General features: G+C 42.4%; 1 protein-coding gene and 1 long non-coding RNA gene across 8 annotated transcripts in view; one reads left to right on the top strand and one right to left on the bottom strand.

Moving 5' to 3' along the window:
* Positions 1-27729, bottom strand: part of mypn (myopalladin) — a 301418-nt gene that overhangs the window by 107049 nt on the left and 166640 nt on the right. For all 4 annotated transcript variants that reach the window (XM_069900832.1, XM_069900830.1, XM_069900829.1 and 1 more), the window contains 3 exons: positions 13076-13217; positions 6789-6812; positions 2886-3002 (listed from right to left, as the gene is read on the bottom strand). In XM_069900832.1, the coding sequence (XP_069756933.1) occupies positions 2886-3002; positions 6789-6812; positions 13076-13217 (283 nt within the window). The remainder of the gene's footprint in view (positions 1-2885; positions 3003-6788; positions 6813-13075; positions 13218-27729) is intronic.
* LOC138744518 (uncharacterized) overlaps positions 1-27729 on the top strand; it is an 83105-nt gene that overhangs the window by 34795 nt on the left and 20581 nt on the right. For 2 of the 4 annotated variants that reach the window (XR_011345596.1, XR_011345594.1), the window contains 2 exons: positions 7303-7389; positions 9262-9331. This is a non-coding gene — a long non-coding RNA (uncharacterized lncRNA). The remainder of the gene's footprint in view (positions 1-7302; positions 7390-9261; positions 9332-27729) is intronic. The other 2 variants (XR_011345595.1, XR_011345598.1) reach the window with 1 other exon arrangement.

Raw genomic sequence — 27729 nt, 5'->3', positions numbered from 1 at the left:
TAGCAGAGCTTAGTCTTAGAAGGATGAGAGGAGACTTAATAGAGGTCTACAAGATTCTGAGAAACATAGATAAAAAAACCAGCATCTTTTTTTTCCCCAGGGTAGGAGTAGCAAACACCAGAGGACATAAATACAAAAAAATACACAGGGAGTTGAGGGTGTCTGGAATGCCTTGCCAGGGATGGTGGTGCATTTGGGCATTTAAGAGACTCTTAGACAGGCACATGGATGGAAGAAAAATAGAGGGTTACAGGGTAGGGTAGATTTAGTATTTTTTTTTAAGAGTATGTGGATTATCACAACATTGAGGGCTGAAGGGCTTGTGCTGTAGTAGTTTATGTTCTATGTAACGCTGGCAGATTTTAAAGGGATTGGAAAGACATCACGAAGCATACTGGTGCCAGATATTAGAAACCAGAGATGTAATCAAATTAGTGTGTGCTTGGGGAGGTGAAAGGGAGTACATTAGATCTTGGGGCACTGAGACTGGTACTGGGGAAGGTGAGATCTGTACAGGATAGAGGTATTGCACTTTGATTCATATCCTCACTGGCAGGTTTGTAGGGGAAGGTTTAAAGTAGAAATTGCTTGGCAAAGAGATGGTAAGTTGAAGATAAATTTGGAAGGGCAAAAGAAATAGAACAGGAAATGGATAGCAGAAAATCTCCATCAGTACCGGAGAACTTCGGCATCGATGTGATTTACTGGGATCGTTATCTGAAGAGGGCACACAAAATGATCGAGGACCCCTTCCACCCTGCACGCAACATCTTCCCGTTGGGGAAGAGATACAGGAGGATCAGAGCCAGCATCACCAGGCTGAGGAACAGCTTCTTCCCACAGGCAGAGAATGCTGAATGACTAAAAGAACTGTTCACACTAACCATCCATGACTCTCATTGGGACAAAGCAGTATTTATTTATTTGATTGTATTGATGAAATACTTGTCCTGCATATGTATATTTGTCTGGATGTGTGTTAGGTCTGGTTATGTGTCTGCATGTTTTGCACTGAGGTCCGGAGAACGGTGTTTCATTGGGTTGTATTTGTACAATTAGACAACAATAACCTTGACTTGAAGAGTGCAAGACAATAAAGCTGGAATGGTTAGGGATTTGTTATACTAGAACTTCATGCAGTACTATTTAGACCACAACTTGTGGGATATGTAAAGTGCAATTTCCAGTTCTGGTCACTATTGTACAGGAAAGATGCGCTTCCACTGAAGAGGAGATTTACCAGGTCTGTAACATTCAAAGAAAGACTGGAATTTGTTGGGCTTGATATATTTAACCAGAAGTGCGAAGGGAGATTTAAATGAAAAACAAAATATATTAAAATTCTGATAATAAATACTCTTTGGGACTTTTATAGAGTGGCAGATTATCTAGAATATTCAGAAAATACTTTTATTAATACCACAACATGTTTGGAGATTGGGCAAAAAAGTGGCAAATGGAATGCAGTGGAGGGGAAGAAAGAGGTAAAGTACTTTCTAAACAAGGAGAGAATTCTGAAAGCAGAGGTCCAAACGAATTTAGGAGGCCTTATGCTTACTTAGAGGTTGAGACAGCAATAAGGAAGGCAATTGCAATGTTAGCATTCATTTCAAGAATATAAAGGCAAAGAGGTATTGCTGAGGTGTTGTACAAACCACGGTTGGAGTACTGTGAACAGTTTTGGGCCCCATATCTGAGGATTTGAAGAGGAATTTTATTTATGGGATGCCTAACTTCAGTGTCTTCTCAATCTGTGGCACTTTCACAGAATCCTGCTGCTTTTCCATTTAAATAATTTGTATTTGTTCATTCATGGAATGGGCCAACTCTGATGAGGCCATTATTTAATGTTCATCCCTATCTATTCTTCAAGTGGTAATAACCTGCATCTCGAATCATTGCAGACTTTGTGGTGAAGGTTCACCCACTTTGATTTCAGAGATATCACAGGAACCGCAAGGTAAGAGTGATGCATTTCCATCTGAGATGGTGTATGTGATTTGCAGATGATGGCATTTCCTTTGACGTGATCAAGCTTCTGTTGCCACAAGTCATTTTGAAGTGAAACCGTTTGGCAGAGATGGCAGAGGAAACAAATGTTTAAACTTTCCTAGCAAGAGAGGTACCTTTAATAAGATGTATATTAAGTTATGAGAGGCAGAGATAAGGTGGACAGACTATGGCAAAGTACCAGGGGATACCTACTTAAGGTGAGTGGAGGAAAGTTTAGGGGAAACATCAAAGGTAGGTTCTTTTTCACAGAGAGTGGCACGTGCCTAAAATGCACTGGTGGAGGCTGGTCCAATAGGAACATTTAAAAGATAGGCATATAGATGTAAGAAAAATTGAGGCTTACCAGCATAAGATAGTGAAGGATTAGGTTGTTGTAGAGTGGGTTTATATAGGTCCGCAAAAAATCATGGGCCAAAAGGCCTGTACTGTGCTGGAATGTTCAATGTTCTAAGATGGATGGCGCTGAACTTCCTTCATTTTTCTAGTGCGGATCTCATCCAAACTAGCGATGTGCATTCTGGCATGCACCCTACTCATGCCTTTAAATGGTAGAAAATGTTTAGGATTTGGGGAATTAGTCGCAAGGTGGAGGAGAACCAGTATTAGAACTACTGCCTAATCTTGTTTCATTTTCTACCTCATCCTATGAAGGTTAATCCCTTGAGCCAGCTGCCTTGGGAAGTCAGCAGTTCAATTCTAATGTAATGTTAATCCAGCGGTTCTGCTGTCTGATTTTGATGGGATGCTCATCCTGTAGAAGTTTGATTAAAATATCATTTTTTTGCAGAAATATATATCTTCTTTTCATTTTCCATTCAAAGTGAAAAATCATTCATGTAGTGAAGCAAATTAAAAGAGGAGGGTCGACCTACCAGGGATAGTGAGGCGAGCCGTGCTGGACATAGTGCCATACTTGTTTCTAGCTGTACATGTAAACATTCCAGAGTCTTCAGCAAAGGCTTCAGCGATGACCAGGGTGCAGATCTCCTCTGAAAATATTGAAATGAATCGTTTATTAATTTTTTTCAGCCAATCCTCAAGCATTTTTCCATCTAACAATAGGTTACGGTGAGTTTCACCAGTCACAATTTTCTGCTTTGCCCATGGTTTGCCCTGTATACATTGCATTCAAGCATATCTTCAGCACCACACAAGATGAACCCTAAGTAGACCAATTGGTGCCGCGTTTCATTTCTGACAAATCCAGGGGCATTTTTAAATTACTAATCTTTAATGTCTACATCTCATTACAATTGTGAATAATCCAAACACTGTTGTTAAAAGAGAAAAAAAAATCATCTGTCAAAGACCAAATAATTATTTAAAGCAGATGGAAAGTGATATAGTAAATGGAAATCAGAAAGAAAAATTGAAAATTATCATTTATCTCAAGGGTCAATAATAAAGGAGGAAAATATGCTTAATTTTTATAATCGGAGCATTGAGTTTACGCTGGACATCAGTTTCCTATTGTCTCCATCAATTGGACAATGTACTGTGATGGGAGATTGGAACAGAGTGACCTTTGCTCACTATAAAAGGATGGGTAATTGATGCACCATCAATTATTCAAATGACAGTTGTTGACAAACCAATAGGCTTTTACTTACTTAAGAACAAAGGCACATCCATACTGCTTTAACTGACCTGCACTGAGGAGGGGGGTGTGGAACAGTCACCTTTATAGAGGAGCCTGTGGGAGGGGCCACAGGTGCAGTTGGCTAAATGACCTGGCAATTATATGCAGTGGTTTACCACAGTAATTTTACTTAAATATATATAATTTGAAGGTGAATTAGTAGGGTATATACTGAGAGGAATCCTGGTTGCAGTACCAATACACCAGATGAGAAGATCTTGCATAAATTTTGCAGTGCCTTATTTTTTCAGTTACTGGATAAATCAGGATTTTAATGTATTAACTTCAGACCTTAATCTGCCATCTGCAACTATTTTTAAGGTAGCATGCATTTTTCCTTCATAAGTGTTTTCTTCTTTGGCTTGGCTTCGCGGACGAAGATTTATGGAGGGGTAATGTCCACGTCAGCTGCAGACTCGTTTGTGGCTGACAAGTCCGATGCGGGACAGGCAGACACGGTTGCAGCGGTTGCAAAGGAAAATTGGTTGGTTGGGGTAGGGTGTTGGGTTTTTCTTCCTTTGTCGTTTGTCAGTGAGGTGGGCTCTGCGGTCTTCTTCAAAGGAGGTTGCTGCCCGCCGAACTGTGAGGTGCCAAGATGCATGGTTGGAGGCGAGATCAGCCCACTGGCGGTGGTCAATGTGGCAGGCACCAAGAGATTTCTTTAGGCAGTCCTTGTACCTCTTCTTTGGTGCACCTCTGTCACGGTGGCCAGTGGAGAGCTCGCCATATAACACGATCTTGGGAAGGCAATGTTCCTCCATTCTGGAGATGTGACCTACCTAGCGCAATTGGATCTTCAGCAGTGTGGATTCGATGCTGTCTGCCTCTGTCATCTCGAGTACTTCGATGTTAGGCATGAAGTCGCTCCAATGAATGTTGAGGATGGAGCGGAGACAACGCTGGTGGAAGCATTCTAGGAGCCGTAGGTGATGCCGGTAGAGGACCCATGATTCGGAGCCGAACAGGAGTGTGGGTATGACAACGACTCTGTATTCGCTAATCTTTGTGAGGTTTTTCAGTTGGTTGTTTTTCCAGACTCTTTTGTGTAGTCTTCCAAAGGCACTATTTGCCTTGGCGAGTCTGTGGTCTATTTCGTTGTCGATCCTTGCATCCGATGAAATGGTGCAGCCGAGATAGGTAAACTGGTTGACCATTTTGAGTTTTGTGTGCCCAATGGAGATGTGGGGGGGCTGATAGTCATGGTGGGGAGCTGGCTGATGAAGGACCTCAGTTTTCTTCAGGCTGACTTCCAGGCCAAACATTTTGGCAGTTTCCGCAAAACAGGACGTCAAGCGCTGAATCATTTTCTAGCAGGATGTATTTTTCCGGAACGTGAGTGAGAACAGATATCATGCCAAATTTTTTAACGTTAAACAATTGCAAGGTAATTGTGAGAATCATGAACATACCATGAGCCTACTCTGCCACTCATTTAAGTCACAACTCCAGTTTCCTGCCCATTCCCTATATTACCCTCAACTCCTGCCACAAATTCAGTCTCTTTCATCCTTAAATATATTCAATAACTTCGGCTTCACAGTGGTCTGAGGTACAGAATTTTAAAATATTATGACCAGAAAGAAATTTCTATCATCTCAATTTTAAATGAGACGCCCCTTATCTTAACACTATGCGTCTTGTTCAAGATTCTTCCCTGAAGGGAAACATCATCCATGTTTCTGAGTTCCAAATCTAATGAATTTTTATAAGATTGGGTGGCATGGACCCGTTGGCTGAAATGGCCTGTAAGCATGCTGTGTGCCTATATTTAAATGGGCGACATGGTTGGCGTAACAGTTAGTGCAATGCCTTTACAGCACCAGTGATTGGGACTGGGTTCGAATCCCGCACTGTCTGTAAGGAGTTTGTACATTCTCCTCATGTCTGCGTAGGGTTTACCCGGGGACTCCGGTTTTCTCCCACCATTCGAAATGTACCAGGGGTGTAGGTAAATGGGTATATATTGGGCAGCACAGACTTGTGGGCAGAAATGGCCTTTTTCTGTCCTGTATGTCTAAATTAAAAAATTAAATTTAAAAAATTGAAAGGTCCCCTCTCATTCCTCGAAGGTTTAATGAATGAAGGCCCAATCACTCCCCATGTGCTCATCATGGTGCTAGGAACGAACCTAGTGAACCTCATTTGAATTGTTCTAGTGTATTAAATAGGGAGATCAGTAGAGCAGGTATAGGGTCTCACCAAAGTCTTGAACATTTGTAAGTCTTCCCTACTTTTATGTTCATCCCTCATTGCAATAAAGGGTCATTTATCTTTCTGTACTGCACATTAACTTTTCATTTTTCTTGACGTCATTGTTTTATAATTTCTCCCCATTTAACAACATTTTATTTTTATTCCCTCTTACCAAAGTAGATAAACTTACATTTTCTGTTTATATTCTATCTATTTGCTCATTCATTTAACAGACTCTTTGTATTAGCTTCAGAACTTGCTTTCTAAACTCTTTGCAGCATTGTAATAAGGCAGGGAACCCACTGTAACCACTCTGGATGACAGTACAGCAACTAGCTTGAAACGTTCTAAATACCTACTCACAGAATTCATAACTTAGCACTACAACCTTCATGTGATGCGATCGCTCGCAGACACAAAGCAGGGAGTCAAAGGCTTTATTGATCAGAAGACCTAGACATGCCTCCACATGCTGCTGGTTCACGTCCAGAGCAGGTATGAGGGAGGAGACTAGGGCTCTCAGCCTTTATTAGGGGATCTTATGGGGAGGAGTTATCGGTGCAGAAGGCGGGCCAGCCTGCCCAGCCCAGTGAGGATACTTCATGTCTGCATATTTCTGCCTTAAAACTCCTCACAGCTCGGGCTTGAGGATTTCAGTTAGAATTACTCTATAACAAGAGCACAGTGGTGTACCTATCACCATAACTAGCCTAACAGTTTAGCTCTTGAAAACTATAGTGAGAGAGTAGGTGGTATTGCAATCCACCAGTAAATGACTACCAAGGCTCTTATGAGATTATGATTTTGCTTTTAGTTAAACACTGACGAACAAATAAATTTAAATTGATGATATCCTTCCACTAAATGAATTGCAATTCTTGCTAATTTTATCTAAATATACAGTCCATGAAAACATCCATTAAAATACAAAGCATTCACTCACCTGAATCACTCATTGATCTTGGCTCTACATGAGTAAAAAGCAGAGGAAAGAAGGAAAAAGTAAAAGCCCATTAGAACAACTACTTTACAAATAACAGGCAATGAGTTGTTATGTAAAGGATGAAACATAAATGTTGCAAGTAAAATGTAACAGAATTGGTTCAAGATTTGGGAATAATTTAAATGTCAGAAAACTAAAAATATTTTAACTTTCGTGAAAATTACATCCCTTAAGAATTTAGGATCATTGCTAAGTCGATGTGTTTCGGCAATGTCCACAATAAGTCAGCTGGTTTTGTTTTCAGTGGTTGTACTGCACAATGCTACAATTCTGCAAGCAATAATTTCCTTTTAAAGCAATAAATCCATTGATAGTCAACGGCAGCAGTCTCCACTCATCCGGAGATCATTGCAGAATTCAAGCACTTGGGGTTGGTTATCCATAGCAGAGCTCAACATGAAAGTAAATGCTTTGTTCTTTATATTCTTTTACATTTTCATTATTATTGCTTCAGGTTGGCATGGTTGGAGAGGCAGTTAGTGCAGCGCCTTTACAGCGCCAGCGATCGGGACTGGACTGGGGTTCGATTCCCATGCCATCTGTAAGGAGTTTCTACGTTCTCCCCGTATCTGCATGGGTTTTCTCTGGGGGCTCCAGTTTCCTCCCACCCTTCAAAAACTTAGCAGGGGATGTAGGTGAATGGGCTATAAATTGGGCGGCATGGACTCGTGGGCTAAAATGACCTGTTACCGCGCTGTATGCCTAAATTATTTAAAAATTTAAAAATTCTTTCAGCAAATAATTCTGTTAGAATGCAATTTGCTGCCATCTTATTTTTGACCTAACTGCATTTTTCACACAACTCTATACTTGATCCAAATAATTATGTCAGTTTAGTTTTACCTCTTCTTGGTCATAATGGCTGAACTTCTAAAACCTATTTTAATGGAGTAGGGGAGAATTCTTAGAGGTCCTAGAAATCATAATAAAAATTAGACAGAATATTTCACTTGTCACTATATCCATACACATAATGTAGTTAATTCTAAGAGTTAGAATCAGTTCCGTATATCTTGTCAACCTGCCAGATTTTGCTCACATCCTTATTAAAACATTGTTATGTCAGTTAGAAATGCTTTACAGATCCTCATCTTTATAGACAGAAGATCAATGGATAAAGATAAAAAGGATGTTTACAAACTATCAATTAATTTTCAAGCAATTGATCTGGAATTTGTCATTCTTCTATGAAGTGTTCAGTTTAAATCCAATGATTGAAACACTTCAGGCTTTAGCCATGGTGCCAAGGAAAATTACCAGAACGAAAGCAGGAATGGGGGCCTTCAGGTAACTGGAGATACTGGGGTGGCTCAAGTTGCCAATGAGGTTAAGGAGAAATACAATAGAAACTTTGAAGGCTTATGATGGAGCAGATCAGAAATTTGTTTGATTTAGTGGAGAGTTATTAATGAGAGAACCCAACTTTAGATCTTGAGATCTTGTCAGAATGGTCATCCGAAAAACACTATCTGAAACAATGTCAGAATCAGATTCAATATTAAATCCCTGAGAGAATTGGACTTGAAAAATTCACTGACACTGGGGTCTCCCTTCCCCCATTGATGTGATCTACTGAGATTATTGTCTGAAAAATTGTTAAGGACCCCTACAGCATCTTCCAGCACCACCAGGCTGAGAAACAGCTTCTTCCCACAGGCAGTGAGGCTGCTGAATGACTGATGAACTGTTAATACGGACCCTCCAAGACTACTATTAATCGTTTGTCTGTACGAATGTTTACGTTTTTGAACTGAGGACTGAAGAACGCTGTTTCATCCAGTGGTACTTATACAATTGACAATAGTAAACTTGAACTTGAAAAGAACATTTTTGCAAGACTATGGGGAAAGAGAAGAGGTGTGGGATTAATTGAATACGTAAAATTCTGCCTAATTATTTTCTCCAAATCTACACATACGATTTGGTTAAAAAAATTATGGCAACTAAACACCATTAAGAGGTATAATGGATTGAATGGGTTTTTTTAATGGACTATCATTCTAAACATCATTAAGAGGTAATAATGGATTGAATGGGTTTTTTAAATGGACTATCATTCTACTAATGATATTTGAAAAGGAAGGATACCCCAGGTTTCGTTGGTAAATCCTTTACTCCATTAAGTGTTCTCAGTTTCTGAACATCAGCATCAATTTGGAAATCCCCATGGTAGTTGATAAAGGGCTCAAACCTGAAACATTGGTTATGAACCTTTATCTTTGCCATATAAAGGACACTGCTTGACCTGCTGAGTTTCTCTGGCATTGTGTTTTTCCTTCAACTATGATGTCTGCAGACTTTCATTATGTTACAACCAGATATTTTCTAGCTGTGCATCTCTGGAGACGTTTACACTATGGAATCTGCTCTTAAACCTTACATATCATTAAGTAACATTTTTCTTCTTTTCCAGTCAGCAGGCTGCAAGACCAGTGGTTCAACAAGCCGCCTTTCAACTGCCTCCTTTTCAGCACCATTTGCAGGTGAAGCCAGTTACTATTGTAGTACCCAGAGCAATGAATCTCCCACCCTTGCAATGATAGATGACCCCCACATCAGTACACAAAGTTCCACCAAAGGTTTTGGCACTCTTGCTGCATTGATTGGCAGGTGCCTTTGGCTCAGATAAGGGTTCAGACCTATGGATCTTCCTGGATCTTGGGGATGAATGGGGGTGCAATGATGGGAGACACACACACTACAAGGCTTAGTTTAGTAAATTACTTGATGGGAAATCTAATAATGTGTATTTGATATGTATATTTATTAAAAAATGTAGACACACCACATGGTAACAGGTCATTTTGGCCCACAAGTCCGTGTAGCCCAATTTGCACCCAATTAACCTACACCTCCCCGGTACATTTTGAAAGGTTGGAAGAAACCAGAGCCCCTGAAGAAAACCCAGATAGACACGGGGAGAATGCCCAAACTCCTTACAGAGAATCCCGATTACCAGCACTGTAAAGGCTCCGCTAACCGTTCCGCCTCCATGTTAAATGTTAAAATGAGAAAAAAACATTTCCTGTTGGTTTCTTCCAACTTCTGAACCAAATCCTTTCCCAAGAATACCTAAGGGTAGGATAACTCTAAAGTCGAGATTATATTTCTGTTAACAAGTGCAATGAGTCTCCTTAGTGGATTGCAGATAAATTCCAATTTTCCATCTGCCGATCTTCTTTGTTGGAAGTACGACAATTATGAATATATATGGAAAACTTTTGAATTGCAATACTTCCATCAAAGAAGATCGGTAGATGGAAAATTGGAATTTATGTGCAATCCACGTAAGAGACTGGCTACTTTAAATATAGTTTCACCAGATGCAAGAAATAAAGGAAAATCAAGTGGGGAGAATTTAGGCCACTTACCTGAAGTACTATCCGTTAAGGAGATAAAAATGGAACGAATGATTTAGCACAGTGGTTCTCAACCTTTTTCTTTCCATTCACATCCCACTATAAGTAATCCCTCTGCCTTCAGTGCTCTGTGATTAGTAAGGGATTGCTTAAGGTGCTCTGTGAGTGGGAAGGGAAGGTGGAGAACTACTGCTTTAGACTCAATTGTTAATGAAATATTTTGCATGAGAAAAATTGTCATTGGCCCATTTCCTTTGGAGTTATGAAACTGTGCACATATTAAGTCAATTAGGTACAATTAAAACAATGGTTTTCAAACTTTTTCTTCCCACCCACATACCATTTTAAGCAATCCCTTACTAATCACAGAGCACCTATGGCACAGGGATTACTTAAAGTGGTATGTGAGTGAAAAGAAAAGGTTGAGAACCACTGATTTAGCATCTCCACTAAGGAGGTGTTCAACATGATAAGCATAGGAGTAATGAAATGCAAAGTCTGCACATGATATGATCATTATCCCTGTAGCTGCAAACATAAAAGGTGAGAGTGGTTTATTTTACTGTGGGGCAGAGAGAGACTACAAATGGAGCCCTCTAGAGGATTGGGAGAAGGCAGCTGAAAAGTGGGTTGGATAATTAATTGTGGGGGGGGGAGGGGGCTCAGCAGATGATAAAGATTTAAGATGGGAGGCCCTTGGCTAAATGAGGCTGCAAGAAAGAATTGGGTCGATGAATCTGTCCATGATTCTCCAGAGGGTGGGGTGGTGGGGGAGGGGGAGTAGCAATGGAGCTGAAGTAACTGCAGCTTCATTAATTGACATAATGGCCCTCATTTTATGTGTAAATTCACAGTCACTGGCATTTATTGTCTATCCCTAGTTACCCCTTGACCTGAGGAGGCAGTTCAGACTTGGGATTTGGTGGGTCTGCAATCATATAGCAAAAAGACCAGATAGGAACTGCACAATTCCATCCCTGTTCACTTAAGGACACAAGTAAACACTAGAAGTTTCAGTAACTGTAATTGAGACTCATTTTTTTAATTCTCAATTCATTTAATTTCTTTAACTTACCAGTGGCAGAAATTGATCTGTGCCTTTAGGTCAATGGTTCAGAACTCTGGACCATTAGTCAACCAGATCTCCTGGTCAATGTTTTGTAGGTTTGCTGGCTTATTCAATCAAAGAGTCTATGAAGGTTTATTTTTAGTGTTACCACTAACCTGAGATATGGCCAGCTAATAAGACAATAACTCTGAATGAAGTGGTGGCAAGGGGTGGAGGGGGTTACCAGTCTTTGCCCAATGCCTAAATACCCTTAGCAACTCTCAACTCTCAAACAAAGCAAGTTGCTTCTCGCCAGGTAATTGTGACGTGGAAATATGACTTTATTTTTGCTGAAAGGATGTGTTTGCTCTCTGTGCAACTTGGCACTGTTGGCTTTGTTTTGTTTGAAGGATCAACTGTGCAGTAATGCTCTGATGGGATTTGAAATGTGCAGAAATAGTACGCAGAGCCAGCGCTATCATTAGGCCAACTAGACAGCTGCCTAGAGCACAGACCTCAGAGGGGCACTGTTGAAGAGAGGTTCCAACTGCCCCTGCACCTCTACATCATGAATGATGTGGTTCTGACTAATGCTCTATAAGCAGGCAGAGGGAGGAAGTGGCACGGCCCACATCGAATGTCACATCAGGAATTGCACCCACCCACCGCTCAGCCTGGTCAGCACCCCCCTCCCCACACTCAACCCCGTCAGCACCCTCTCCTCCCCACAACCACCACCTCCCCCTGCCCATACTCAGAAAGGATTATATTGATTCCAACCATGATGCAGAGTGACAGAGGAGCTGGCATCTGTCACTTTGCACAATTTGGATTTATAGCCAAAAATTAGTTGCCTAAACTTTGGAAACTGCAGTCACAGTGGCCAAATGCCATATACATAGGACATGATGATGTATCAAAACAATCAGGGGTTAAATTTCAGCTCTCCACAAGGCACAACTGCTTCTTTCTTTTCAGTTTAATAAGCATTCATTCAGCCATGTTTTCTGATTTCTGCTTCTCAGCAAATTTTCTGCCCACACACGTATTCTCCCTTTAATTCTTGCTACTTTGTCAAATGCCATAGGTAAGGGTTAAAACCTTGTGTTTTTGATTTTTGTTAATTTTATAACTATCCCTTTAAGAAAGGTTGTTGTTTTTGTAGTGTTAACTATAGTTATTACGACATCATATGTTGAAATATCCGAGCAAACTGAGAGTTTTGTTTCTCATTCTTCGGAGAACCATAGAAGATGTGTGAGATCTAAATCTTTTCCATTGGATTTGTCGTCTTATCTCATCATCTTATTTCATTTTAATCATCTTAATTTTGGATTAACTGTTTAAAGAAGAATATCGCTCTCATTGTCCAGTATGTTTTATTTACTCAAGGTATGACAATCTTGGTGCAAAATTATGCAAAATGTTCATATCAACCAACTAAAGCTACTTACAGCTGAAAATACTAGATTTGATTTATTGGAGTGATAAGGTTGTAATTCAGAATATTGAAGCTTACGTTTCTTAAAAGACGAGATGTTTTGAAATGGAAAATTACTAGAACTTGTGAAAGTTCATCTACATGGGAACTGCATGACCTTCATCAAACTTTTTCAATGTTTCATCGAAGAACTTGAGGCCAAATAAAAAGCACTTCAGAAAAAAAACTTACAACTTGTTATCCAGAAAACATCACCAATGTAAAATTACAAACTTGAGCAGTTAAAACATTAATCAGCCTACTGATTAATTAGAAATTAATCCAGAATGGGGAGTTGAGATTCAATTAATTGCTTGCTTCCAGTATAGATAAGACATACTTTTCTGCAGGATTCGGAACTCAGGAGAATCTTCTATTAAAGTTTCCTCTCTGTACCATTCTATTTTCGGGAAAGGTACTCCTTTTATCCTGCTTTCCAGCACGACCAACTGCCCCTCCATCGCTGTCACATCTTGCAGCGGCTGAAAATCATGTAAACATCAATTTATCAGTCTCAGTCAGTTCTTGGCTATATTCTTCCTTTTACCAAGAGGCCAAGTGTTCCTCAGGTGCCCTTTCACCATCGTCATCTATAAAGCAATCTACTTATTGGAATTATTAGCCGATGTCAGCATCGGACAAAATGCAGATAAAAATAATGCCATGCTTTATTCAAATAAATATCGATCGATGAATGAAAGATGCACCCAGATTTTGGGAAGCAGATTATGAATAAAGATACAACCTTTATATAATACTGGATTTCCAGAGCATTTGTTTTCCATTTTATTATCTCTTAATTATTTATTTAAGTAATTCTCCTACTGAAAGTTTTGATTAATCACCTTATATCAAGGAAGAGAGAGAGTGCAGAGAAGATTTATGAATATGTTACCTGGGTTTCAGAATGTAGATTACAAAGAAATATTGAGCAGATTAGGTCTTTATTCTTAAGAGTAGAAGGTTGAGGGGGGATTTGACAAATGTATTTAAGATTATAAGGGGGATAGATAGAGTTGATGTGGATAGGCTTTTTCCCTTGAGGGTAGGAGAGATTGAAACAAGAGGTCATGAGTTAAGGGGCAAAAGTTTAGAATTAACATGAGGGGGAACTTCTTCACTCAGAGAGTGGTGGCTGTGTGGAATGAGCTTCGGGAGAAGTAGTGGAGGCAGAATCAATTTTGTCATTTAAGGAAAAATTGGACAGGTATATGGATGGGAGAGGAATGGAGGGTTATGGCCAGGGTGCAGGTAGGTAGGACTAGAGGAGAGCACTTGGTTCAGTGTGGACTAGAAGGGCTGAGATGGGCTGTTTCCGTGCTGTAATATGGTTATATAGTTACATGTTTCAATATGTAGGCACTTAATAGTTATTTTCCTTCTAAATCTTGAATTTACTAAATGGTCACTAGGGACCATTTAAGAACCTCCACCATTCAACAAAATCATCACTGTATTTTGACCTTTTTCATCTTTTTCAAAATAAAAAGAAACCCAATCCACCTCAGTTTTGAATTAACTCAATATTCCACTGGACCCAAAAACTGCCGGTGGTAGAGTCATAGAGTTAGAGTTTCACAACACAGCAGCAGGCTCTTTGGTTTGATGAAGGACTCAGGCCGAAAACCTGTGGACACTGCAGGACGTGCTGAGTTTCTCCACCACTTTTATGTATTAGAGTCAATTTTATTTTTCTGGATGAGATTGATTCTGAAGTATTATAACCATATAACAATTACAGTACAGAAACAGGCCATCTCGGCTCCTCTAGTCCACACCATTTTAAGTGAACTCCTCTAGTCCCATCGACCTGCTCCTTGTCCATAACCCTCCAACCCCCTCACACCCATGCACTCATCCAACCTTATCTTAAATGACAAAATTGACCCTGCTGCAACCACCTCTTCCAGAAGGTCATTCCACTCAGCCACCACTCTGAGTGAAGAAGCTTCCTCTCATGTAACTTCTAAACTTTTGCCCCCAACCCTTAACTTATGACCCCTCATTCCAATCTCACCTACCCTCAAGGAGAAGAGCCTATTCACATCTATTCTATCAATCCCCCTCATAATTTTAAATAGCTCTATCAGATTTCCCCTCATCCTTCTACGCTCCAATGATTAAAGACCCAGTCAACTCAATCTTTCTTTGTATTCTAAATACTACAATCTATAGGTTTGATTCCGACAAATGGTTAAGGGGGTATGATGAAAATTCTGGGATGAAACATTTATCCTATGAGAAGAGATTAAACTGACCAGGCCTGTACTTCCTGTTTGGAATAGTAAAAGGTGATCCCATTGAAAAGCAAAGGTCTTATGGGGCAAGACAAGATAGAACTAAGTATGAAAGTTCCCTGGCTAGGATGCTTAGTAACAGGCCTTAAATTAAGGAGTTAATAATTTTGGATAACGATGAGTGGAAATTTCTTCACTTAAGTCAGTGGAACTCGGCAAAAAAAATGTTTCTGCACAAACTAGAAGGGCCAAAGGGGCCTGTTTCTGTCCTGTAGTGTTTGATGGTTCTATGCTTCTAAGTGCAGTGTATCTTTTGCCACTGAATATATTCAAGACTGAAATCAATAGATTTTTAGATTTTAAGAGAAATGGGATTAGTGCACGAAAATGGTGCTGCGGTAAAAGGTTGGTCATGATCTGACTGAAAAGTGGAGCTGGCATTGTTTACTTCTGCTTCTATGTCATGGTTATCTACAAAACTCACCACAGTTACTAGCAACTTCCGCAGCATCTCTCAAGCCGATCTCCATCATCAAGTAGAATAAGGGCATCGGTCACATAGACATTTTCCACTTTCCCAGCTCCATGTTCTCCCCATCCCCTGAGTTGCACAGCATAGGGACTTGGAAATATTTTGCCATTTGTTCTCACTGCTAGGTCTAAACTTTCAAATACCCAACCAAACAGCATAATGGGAGTATCTTCATCAGAAATATGGCAACAATTTAAGAAGGTGGCAACTATGCATTTTCTTCTGGGCAGTGATTCTCAACCTTTTTCCTTCCACTCACATACCACTTTAAGTATTCCCTATGCCATTGGTGCTCTGTGATTAGTAAGGGATTGCTAAGGTGGTATGTGAGTGGAAAGAAAAAGTTTGAAACCCACTGTTTAAATCATTCCTAATTGACTCGTTATGTGCACAGTTTCATAACTCCAAAGGAAATGGGCCGATGACAATTTTTCTCAAGAAAAATATTTCAGTAACAATTGGGTTTGGAGCAACCTTCCCTTCCCACCCACATACTACCTTAAGCAATCTCTTACTAATCACAGAGCACCAATGGCATAGGGATTACTTAAGGTGGTATGTGAGTGGAAAGAAAAAGGTTGAAAGCTACCGCTCTAAGGCAATTTTGGATGGGCAAATAAATGTTGGCCTGACTAGCAATACTCAAACCCTTTAAACAGAGACATTGGTAAAAAGGCTCTGTCAATCACTTTTATCGATCAACGTATTTGTGTAAGATCACGAATGTCACTATTTTGTTGACAGGTGTACAATTGCAAGATGAACCTCAGAATCCTCATTCACAATGAAATGAACCTGGTGCAGGATTAAACTGACTTCCTCAGTCATATGTGCACCAGGCAGTGGGAGGAAACCAGAGTACCTGGAGGAAATCCACGCAGACATGAGGGAGAACGTTCAAACTCCTTACAGTCAGTGTGGAATACGAAACCTGGTCCCGATCACTGGCACTGTAACTACAGTATCCGTGCCACCCCAATAGTTGAATCATTCAGAGTTCTTCCGTGGTTTCACCCCTGAAGAGAATGGCTTGATTTCCCATTTGACAATACACATGATGCACGATCTGTCCTGAGACCTGCACAATCAGTGAATCTTTGTTGAGGAGTTACGTGTAGAGACGGTGTCCTCTCTGCCATCCAGCTTCTCCACATAGGTGTAAATGGGATTGGTGTGGAGCAGTTTCACCCTTTCCACTGGGGGGGGGTTGGTCTTGCTTCTCCTCACGTGCTTCTTGAGAAGGACTGGACCAGAAGTGGAGAGCCAGGTTGGAAGTGTAGTTCCCGATGTCGACCTTCTTTCGAAATTAAATAGGAGCTTGCTAGGCATAGCATTGGTCATGGTGCATAGTAACAACTGGTTGGAATGGAGCGCCATGGGGAGGACTTCCTTCCAGCTTGTGTCCAGAAGACCTTTTGACTTCAGGGCTAGTCTGATGAGCTGCCAGATCGTGGCGTTCTCCTTTTCAACCTGCCCATTCCCACGGTGGGTGTAGCTAGTAGTCCTGCTGGATGCGATGACCCTCACCATCATAAAGAATGAGCCCCAGTCACTATGAATATAGCTGGGATATCCAAACAGAGTGAAAATGGAGTCTAGGGCCTTTATGACTGATGAAATGGATGTGTCTGGGCATGGAATGGTGAATGGGAGATGGGAGTACTCGTCAATGACAGAGAGGAAGAAGATGTTCCCATTCGATGGCCGCCCTCCTTCCTCCTCTGACAATGATGGCATCGAGTTTGAATTTGAGTCAAGGCAAGATGGCCACCAAAACTTTTCATGCCACTTCCTCACTGCCCACCCTCCGTCAATGTGTCGTGTAGCAAGTGGATTCGGGTGAATTCGTGGCAGATGACTTTGGGCTGGAATCGGATCTGGGAGCAGTGTAGGCCGTGGAGTTCCCCGGGCTTCCCCTCGCGTGGCAAATCCACGCCCAATGTCCTTTCTTGCCGCAGCTGGAACTCACTGGGTCTTTAGCCAGGGAAGGAGATCAGGGATGGCTCTTGCTGCAGATAAAGCACTCCCTAGCATGGGAACCCTCAGCCATTAGGGCAGGGGTAACGGGAGCAGCCGGTCCTTGAAAGGTGTCACCTGGTTGAGCAAGCTCGCTGGCTTCGAGGTCATCATTCTCGAACTTGGCCTGTTCCAGCGATTTGGCCAGTTTGACGTGACTAGCCAGGTTCTTCTTAACTGACTTGAGCCGTCGCTGTACCTTGAATTGACCCCTGTGACTAGAGTGTCCCGGATCTGTCCTTCTTCACGAACACAGCCCGTAGCCGCTTCTTACCTGCACTTCTTGGCAAGTGTCCGCAGATCCAGCAGGTAGCCATTGATGGTCTCTTCTGGCTATTAGCGACATAGAGCGAGTCGGTGGACCACGTTTTGTGACTTCAGGTACCTAGTCATTTATCCTGTGAATACATCTCATAGTTTCATTTATTTCCATCAAGCCACCCTCTCAGCCGATGGTACAGAGAAACATAACTGGTTTGTACAACTTCTCCTTCTAGCAAGTATTTCCCAAGCAACATCCTGGTGAACTTTTTTTGTGCCTTCTTCAAAGCTTCTACATTTATCCTATCAAAATTGAGCACGACACTCCAAATTTGGCATGATGAAAATTTTACATAGCTGCAAAGTGACTCACCAACTTAATGCCAAATACGAGTGACAAGTGCAAATCATATTCCCAATCACTCTTAATCTTAACTAATGAAACTATTCTCAAGTCCATCAGGTTACTATAAATAATTGACTTAGAATTGTCATTTCTGATATTTATCCATTCTGTGACAAATGTAAAATTTTGAAGGCTTCAATAGCGGGAGCACGGAGAGCTTCATTCACCCTGACACGGTGCAGTGCTACTTCCTCGGGATAAGGCCAATAAGCCACAAAGTCTCTTTGGCCTTGAAGGCTGATGTAGTGCAGTGACTCTAACTGTGTGGGGTACAGACTACAAAGGCTTTAATCTCCTGGTGATGCCACAGCTCTGTGCTGCTGTGCAGCATGGGGCTGGTCTTCCAATACCACCTTAAAAGTGTGATGATGGAATTCAATGGGCCCCACACCCCCTCCTCACTGTCTGTAACCAACAGTTTTTTTAAACTGTCCACTATGCTTCACCTGCACACACCCCACCCCCACCCTCTTCCCTCACTGTTTCCAGCCAGCAACCCGAGATTTCCCACCGCGTATGACCTGTGGATTTTTAACCCTAAGGTTCACCCCGCCACCACTGTTCACTAAACTCACCTCTGGCTGTAAACCTGTTGCCACCAAAAGTAGGCAATACAGTGCTGGGGACAGAACCTGTTTTAGGTTGGAGGTACAGCAGCTACTGAATGAGGGGATCATTGAAGCCAGCACCAGCCCCTAGAGAGCCCAAGTGGTGGGGGTAAAGAATGGGGAGAAATACAGAATGGTTATTGACTACAGTCAGACCATTAACAGATACACACAGCTGGACGTGTACCCTCTCCCACACATATCCAACATGGTAAATCAAATCACTCAATATCAGATATTCTCCACTATTGATTTAAAGTCGGTGTATCACCAGCTCCCTATCTACCCAGAGGACCACAAATATACTGCTTTTGACGCAGATGGCCACTTCTACCATTTCCTGAGGGTTCCCTTTGGGATCACCAACGAGGTCTCAGTCTTCCAAAGGAGATGAACCAAATGGTGGATCAGTATGAGCTGTAGACCACATTCCCAACGTCACCTTTTGCAACCATCACCTGCAGGATCATGACGCCAATCTCCAAAATCTCCAAAAATTCCTCCAGTTCGCCAAACTCCTTAACCTTACATCTCTTTGGCTTGGCTTCGCGGACGAAGATTTATGGAGGGGGTAAATGTCCACGTCAGCTGCAGGCTCGTTTGTGGCTGACAAGTCCGATGCAGGACAGGCAGACACGGTTGCAGCGGATTGCAGGGGAAAATTGGTTGGTTGGGGTTAGGTGTTGGGTTTTTCCTCCTTTGCCTTTTGTCAGTAAGGTGGGCTCTGCAGTCTTCTTCAAAGGAGGTTGCTGCCCGCCAAACTGTGAGGCGCCTAAATGCATATTTTGCACAACCTGCCTTGGCAGGTTGAATGTGACCACTTTTGGAACTCCCCCCCCCCCCCCCCCCACCTCCTCACAGCCTCAAAGCCATGAAAAGGCATCTGGGCCTCTTCTCCCATTATGCCCATTGGGTCCCCCTCATCAAATCTACCTCTTTTCCTCTGGCATCAGAGGACCATGTGGCCTTCAGCCGCATCAAGGCAGACATTGCCAAGGCCACAATGCACACTGTGAATGAACCCACCCCATTCCAGGTGGATAGCGATGCATCCAACTTCACCCTGGCTGCCATCCTTAACCAGCCTTCTTTTCCCGAACCCTCCAGGGCCCCGAAATTCGACACTCCTCTGTCAAGAAGGAAGCCCAAGCTATTGTCAAGGCAGTATGGCACTGGAGACACTGCCTCGCCAGCAAATGATTTACCTTGCTGACTGACTAACGTGCAGTTTCCTTCATGTTCAACAACCAGCAGTGAGGTAAATTCAAAAACTAAAAAATATTGAGGTGGAGAATTGAAATTTCCACTTACAATTATGATACCTTGTACTGACCCGGGAAACTCAATGAACGTCCAGATGTTCTATCCTGTGGAACATGTGCCAGTGCACAAATAGACCGATTACAAGCCCTCCACGATGACCTCTGCCACTCTGGGGTCACCAGATTCTTCCACTTTATCAAAGCTCATAACCTACGTTACTCCATCAAGGAGATCAGGACCATGACTAGCAACTGCCAGGTCTATGTGGATTGCAAACTGCACTTCTATCAAAAAGACAGCTAAAGGCCACCCACCCCTTTGAACACTGAGTTAATTTCAAGGGACCCCTCCCCTCCTCTGACCTCAACATGTACCTCCTCAACATCATTGATGAGTATTCATGTTTCCCGTTCACTATCCCCTGCATGGACATGATCACTGCCAGTCACTAAGGCCTTGTGCAATCTCTTTATCCTATTCAAGTACACCTGCTATATCCATAGTGATCAGGGGGTCCTCTTTTATGAGTGATGAGCTGCGTCAGTACCTGCTGACCAGACACATCGCCACGAGCAGAACCACCAGTTACAACCCCGGAGGGAACTGGCAGGTGGAAAGGGAAATTGCTACCGTCTGGAAGACCATCCTCCTAGCCCTGAGATCTAAAGGCCTTCCAGTCTCCCACTGGCAAGATGTCCTCCCCAATGCACTCCATTCAATCAGATCGCTCCTATATACTGCTTCCACATGAAAGAATGTTTTCCTTCCCTAGGAAGTCCTCCTCAGAGACCATGCTGCCTCCCTGTTGATGTCCCCAGGGCTGGTCCTACTCTGGGAACATGTAAGGAGCCATAAATCTGACGTACTGGTCAAAAGGGTCCATCTCCTCCATGCCAACCCCCAATATGCCTATGTGGCATACACTGATAGTCATGAGGACATGATCTCTGTTCGGGACCTGGTGCCCTCAGGAGTCCCTGAGATCATTGCCAACCACCCAGCAAACTCTTTATCTACCGCTACCCATGATGCACCAGGGCCAGGGCATGTTACTCCAGCCTCCTGCATCACCAAGTTGATGCTGACGGCAACATATAGGTGTTCCAGACCATCCAGGATTCAACAGCTGCATCGCATCAGTACTATGGTGGCCGCATTGGCAGACCAGACCACCCAAAAAGCTCAATTTGTAAGAACATTTAATTCACTTCGCCCTGGCGGACTCTTTCTAAAACATATATGTTTTGGCTGTGTTAGTCTTGTTGTAGTATGTCTGGACATGCCTTTTGCTGACTGTGCCTGTAGCTACACCCACAGACCCCTGAGGAAAGGCAACTGTACCACAGCTCCCTCCTCAGTTCAGGACAGTGGACCAGCATGGACGTATTTCCACTCTATTGTCAATAAAAGCTTATCAGTTTCAATATAACTTCTAGTCTTTTGAAGTAATTGATGGTGCATCAAAACTCCATCTTTGAGTTCATGAATATACAAGGGAAAAATACTGAAGTGGTTTTCCGTTGCCTTCTTCAGTTGCAGTGTCCATACTGGATGGGTTACCCTGGCCATTGATCAGCAGATTCACCTCCCCAGCGTTTTTAGTTTCACAACAATAAATTCCAATTTGTAGAATCTGCTTGTAAAAACCATCCACTGTCTGCAATCCGTGGCTTCACATTCCCTGATTGGGAGGCTAAACAGGTTCTACACCTTGCCCAAGGGTAGGCTATCGAAGGAAAGGAGCACTTTCACTGAGCAATTGCGCAGCACCGATACTGACAATGTGTAAATAATGATTTATATGGTTCCTCCATGATCTTCCTAGTCTTATGTTCTAAGCCTCGGACAATAAAGGAAAATTAGCCATTTACCTAGACACCTTGTCATACAAAGTACCTCTGAGGCTACTATTTTCAGTAAACTTCCAAGACCAGTAAGAGCTAATATCTGCATGAGCCAGACTTGGCAGGTGCATACTGAAACATTATGCCTAAGTGCTGCATCCACATACATTTTCTCAATCTTTCTAAAACGTCAGTTATTAGAGTGTGGCAAATTGTAAAATATTCAACAACAATGTTTTTATCATATTGTTTCCTTGTCAATCTTACACTCTCCAAGACAATTCTTGGAACTTAATTGAGTTATCACTTTGCTGCTTGCTAGACCCTACAATCTTCCCGCAACCTTCAGCTTTCTTTCTGCTAACTAAAGGGCCAATTTTTGTATCATCTGCCAATTTGGCTGCTAATTTTTTTTTCCAAATTCTTGATATTCAAAGTGAAAATCAAGTGATGTGCCCCAGCCCCACAGAATACCACTGGAAACCCCATACCATTCACCAACTCCCAAAGATCCTTTGAATACTGTCACTGAGACAATTTTGACTCTAGGGAATACAGGAAAATGCAATGAAATATTAATATTTTCTGAAAGCATGATCAGTGAAGCGGTTAGCTCAACGCTAATGCAACGCCAGCAACCTGGTTTTGAATCCAGTGCTGTCTGTAAGGAATTTGCATATCCTCCTTGTTGTGGGTTTCCCCTCACCCACTAAAATGCATGGGCATTGTAGGGGGTTGTATTTTGGGGTGACGGGCTCATGGGATAGAAAGGCCCTTTACCATGCTCGTCATCTAAATTAAAATTAAAATATTCTTCATTCGCTTTCCAAGGTCTCCTGATAAAATTGAATTTCTTAATTAACAAATTTCAAATTGATTATCTGGTTAACGGGAACATTTGAATCACTGTTCCAATGTTCCACAACTTCAAAAGTATTTCAATGAGATATCTGTAAGAAGGCATCAGTGTTTTGCATGTGCAAGTCTTCCTTTTTAATTAAGAATACAAAGAAAGATTGAATAGACTGGAGCGTAGAAGGTTGAGGGGGATTTGATAGAGGTATATAAAATTATAAGATTGAACACACTGGAGCGCAGAAGGTTGAGGGGGGATTTGATAGAGGTATATAAAATTATAAGATTGAATAGGCTGGAGCGTAGAAGGTTGAGGGGGATTTGATAGAGGTATATAAAATTATAAGATTGAATAGACTGGAGTGTAGAAGGTTGAGGGGGGATTTGATAGAGGTATATAAAATTATAAGATTGAATAGACTGGAGCGTAGAAGGTTGAGGGGGGATTTGATAGAGGTATATAAAATTATAAGATTGAATAGACTGGAGTGTAGAAGGTTGAGGGGGGATTTGATAGAGGTATATAAATTATAAGATTGAATAGACTGGAGTGTAGAAGGTTGAGGGGGGATTTGATAGAGGTATATAAAATTATAAGATTGAATAGACTGGAGTGTAGAAGGTTGAGGGGGGATTTGATAGAGGTATATAAAATTATGAGGGGAATAGACAGAGTAGATGTGAGTAGGCTCTTCCCCTTGAGGGTAGATAAGTTTGAAACGAGGGTTCTTAAGTTAAGGGTTAAGAGGGCAAACATGAGAGGAAGCTTCTTCATTCAGAGAGTGGAGGCTGAGTGGAATGACCTTCCGGAAGAGATGGTTGCAGCAGGGTCAATTTTGTCATTTAAGAGAAGGTTGAATGAGTGCATGGATATGAGGGGATTGGAGAGTTATGGACAGGGAGTGGGTAGGTGGGACTAGTGGAGTTCTCTTCAATCGGTGCAGACTAGAGGGGCCGAGATGGCCTGTTTCTGTACTTTAATTGTTACATGGTTATATCAGATAGATTAAAGATTTAACAAACAACTGTGGTGACCTGCTGTACACTCCTTAATCTGGCTCCGTCCTGTTCTGTTACGGTACCCGTGGCTCCTCCCTCTTGACCCTGCATAAAGGTCCCAACACCATAACCCCTCCTCAGAAAGCCTAGGTCACAGCACAGGACAACCTTCAAGCTTATTGTAAATAAAAACCAATAGTTCTGTAACTCTAGTCTTTTGAGTTATTGATAGTGCATCAACAGCCATTTTACAAGAAGAATGGGCCATAAAAATTAAATTGGAAATTGGAATACAGTGTGTGGCCAAATTATAAAATTCTTGGAGCTTTATAATTTCTTGAAGTTCAAATCTCTCTGCAGTGCGAGGATACACTTAACTGTCCCAATGATTCAGTGCTTGTGTTTGAAGTATCAGAGTGTCTGAGTATAAACCCGTATGCATCTGGATTTGGAACGCAGTGTCTTTCCCAAGTCCCCACTTTTGCCGAGTGCACGATGTCCCCGCTCCTGCTGGGATCATTTGCTTGCTTAAATTAAAAAGTTTCACTAAACGTGTGATAGTACAGATTCTATCACCAATGTGTATATGTACAGATTGCAGTGCAGGATGACTGTGATTGGCTGAGAGTGTAGCCACACCTACTGGCAGGTCTTAAAGGATTGCTCCTAGCCAGACCAGGTCATTCTGGACTGGTCGACCTACTTGTGATATGCTCTAGTCTTTTAGTTAATAAAAGCCTTGGTTTGGATCAACAAGTCTTTGCTTCTTTCGACGCGCATCACACTCTGGAAATGTGTTGCTACATCCTCACTGGTCAGTTTAACAGTCAAAATTAGTCTAATAAAAATTGTCTGCACCATTTCCCTGGCATTAAAACGCAAGCATCAATCACTGTGACCTTGTTTTAAAAAGCTCCAAAGAAATATACTGGTATCTGCAATCCCCAGAGAGCCCTCATTTGTTTCTGGAACAGCAGGTGATAGTGGATGAATTTCCGGCATTAGCAGCACCACCCTCTGATGACACCAACCAGCAATGGAGAGGCCTTCATTGTGATGGAGAGTGTTGGCAACAAATGGGTGTAATTCACATTCTACTATGGTGGGGGCAGGGTTGGGGGGGGGGGGAAAGCATCCTATCATGGAGATACAGATACATAGAGGAGGCAGCTTCTTTGTGCAGCGGATTCCAGGGCAGGAAGGTGCAAGGGCAAGTGTATGCAAGGGCATGGGTGCTCACTTTGAGCACATATATATCCCTGAAACTGCAGTCAAATGTGAATGACAAAGGATTTCCACCCTGATGAATGCTTTTTTTTTACTGCTTATTGCTGCAGTGTAAAGGTAGCGTGTGCCATATCTTGGGGCGGCCACCCCTAAGGACCTTCTGACACTGAGGACGACTCTGGCTTTGAGGCACTGTTGAGAGCTGTGACGGGCCTACCTTGTTGACAAACATTATAGGAAGTGATCATTTAAAGGCTGCTTGCCTTTGAAGAAGGACTTTGGCCCAACAGTGTTTGCCAGTTACGAGTACAGGGAGTAAAAGAGCAGACAACATTCCAAGATGAAGGGGGCTCCAATTGAAAATGCCGGCAGCTCTTTACTTCTCACTGATGCTGCTTGACCAGCTGAGTTTCTCCAAAAGGCTGTTTCTTGCTCCAGATTCCAGTCCCTTGTGCTCACCTGATGATCATGGAACACATTTCTCTTCTTACATGATTTTCTTTGGCAATTCTGATCAGCAAACTTGGAGGGGGAACTATCTGGAGAAGGATTGGCTCCAACCTGCCGGTCTTTATTTTGAAGACAGCTGCATGAGTGTACAGTCTTCTTTTCTTCTTTGGCTTGGCTTCGCGGACGAAGATTTATGGAGGGGGTAAAAAGTCCACGTCAGCTGCAGGCTCGTTTGTGGCTGACCAGTCCGATGCGGGACAGGCAGACACGATTGCAGCGGTTGCAAGGGAAAATTGGTTGGTTGGGGTTGGGTGTTGGGTTTTTCCTCCTTTGCCTTTTGTCAGTGAGGTGGGCTCTGCGGTCTTCTTCAAAGGAGGCTGCTGCCCGCCAAACTGTGAGGCGCCAAGATGCACGGTTTGAGGCGTTATCAGCCCACTGGCGGTGGTCAATGTGGCAGGCACCAAGAGATTTCTTTAGGCAGTCCTTGTACCTTTTCTTTGGTGCACCTCTGTCACGGTGGCCAGTGGAGAGCTCGCCATATAATACGATCTTGGGAAGGCGATGGTCCTCCATTCTGGAGACGTGACGCATCCAGCGCAGCTGGATCTTCAGCAGCGTGGACTCGATGCTGTCGACCTCTGCCATCTCGAGTACCTCGACGTTAGGGGTGTGAGCGCTCCAATGGATGTTGAGGATGGAGCGGAGACAACGCTGGTGGAAGCGTTCTAGGAGCCGTAGGTGGTGCCGGTAGAGGACCCATGATTCGGAGCCGAACAGGAGTGTGGGTATGACAACGGCTCTGTATACGCTTATCTTTGTGAGGTTTTTCAGTTGGTTGTTTTTCCAGACTCTTTTGTGTAGTCTTCCAAAGGCGCTATTTGCCTTGGCGAGTCTGTTGTCTATCTCATTGTACAGTGTGGCCCCGTTATAATGCAGAAGTTGGGCTCCATAAAATCTTATCGGGGTGGCGCTAATTTGGGGTTTCGATAAACCTTTGTTGTTAAAGTTAAAATACAAATGAATTTTTAGTAAACCTGAAGAGTCAATTTTGCCAGCAGGGAAGAAAAAAATTGTGCGACGCTGAACACTCACAGCTTAACACTGCTCAGCAGCATGTTTAAGTGCGTTTCCAAGTAGCAAGGACTATCTCCGTGGAGAGAGCACTTTCAACTCTGCCCCATAATTGGTCAGAGTAACAGGTGGGTGAATTCAACCCTCGCTGAGTTGAGACACTTTTGGGTTGCAGTGTTTCAATCTCTCTGCAGTACGAGGATAGACTTATCTGTCCCAAAGATCCAGTGCTTGTGTTTGAAGTATCAGTGTCTGAGTATAAAACCGTGTACATCTGTGTTTGGAACTGCCGTGTCTTTCTCGATGTCCCCACTCTTGCCGAGAGCACGATGAGCTCCTGCTGGGATCACTTGCTTGCTTAATTTACCCTATAATGGATGAGCATCTGCAGATTTTGGTATCTGAGGGGTTCCAGAAACCAATCCCACGTGGATACTGAGGGCCTACGAAAAACAGCACGAGTCCAATGACTCATCGCATCCTATGCGAATTTGCATTAAATCGGGGTGCATAAAATTGGGGTTTCACTGTATGAGCCTATGAGTTCAGGAGAAATATCCAGGGTGTCACCATCTCTGAAGATCTGACTGGTTGCGTCACTGTCTAGTATGCAGGAGCCAATGAACAGCAAAGGAAAAGACTACAAAGGGTTGTAAACTTATGGGCATCATGGGCATTAGTCAACACTCCATTAAGGACATTTTTAAAGGATGGTGTCTCCAGAAAGCAGCCGCTGTCATCAAGGACTCTCACTACCCTGGCCAGTTAGGAGGTACAGGACCCTCAAGGCAAACACCCAGCATCACAAAAACAGCTTCTTCCCCTCCGCCGTCATATTTCTGTATGGATAATGAAGCCCAGGAAAACCTCACTTTTTTCTCTTCTTTTGCACTAATTATTTATTTTTAAATAGGGTTTTTAAGAAAGTGGAGTTATCACAATGTTATCACCTGTTATGCACAATACAGCTGCTGCAGAATAACAAATCTCATGTCAATAAACCTGGTTCTGATTCTGTCCGACCCTCTTCCAACGAAGATGTTTACTAGTAATGTCATTTGCACAAAAAGGACTTGAAGAAAATGGTGTTAGATCAATTTAAAATTGGGCTCCACAAAGTCTTTTCACTAGAAATGAAATAAATTCATAAATTAAATGAATGAATTCTCTCAATAATGTGAAACAAAAATCAATAAAAATCAGCGGCACACGATTTTCATCTGTG

Source organism: Narcine bancroftii, chromosome 10 (assembly GCF_036971445.1).
Source record: "Narcine bancroftii isolate sNarBan1 chromosome 10, sNarBan1.hap1, whole genome shotgun sequence".
Classification (NCBI taxonomy): Eukaryota; Metazoa; Chordata; class Chondrichthyes; order Torpediniformes; family Narcinidae; genus Narcine; species Narcine bancroftii.
The sequence above is the reverse complement of the archived record's forward strand: the minus strand, read 5'-3'. Positions and strand labels throughout refer to the sequence as shown.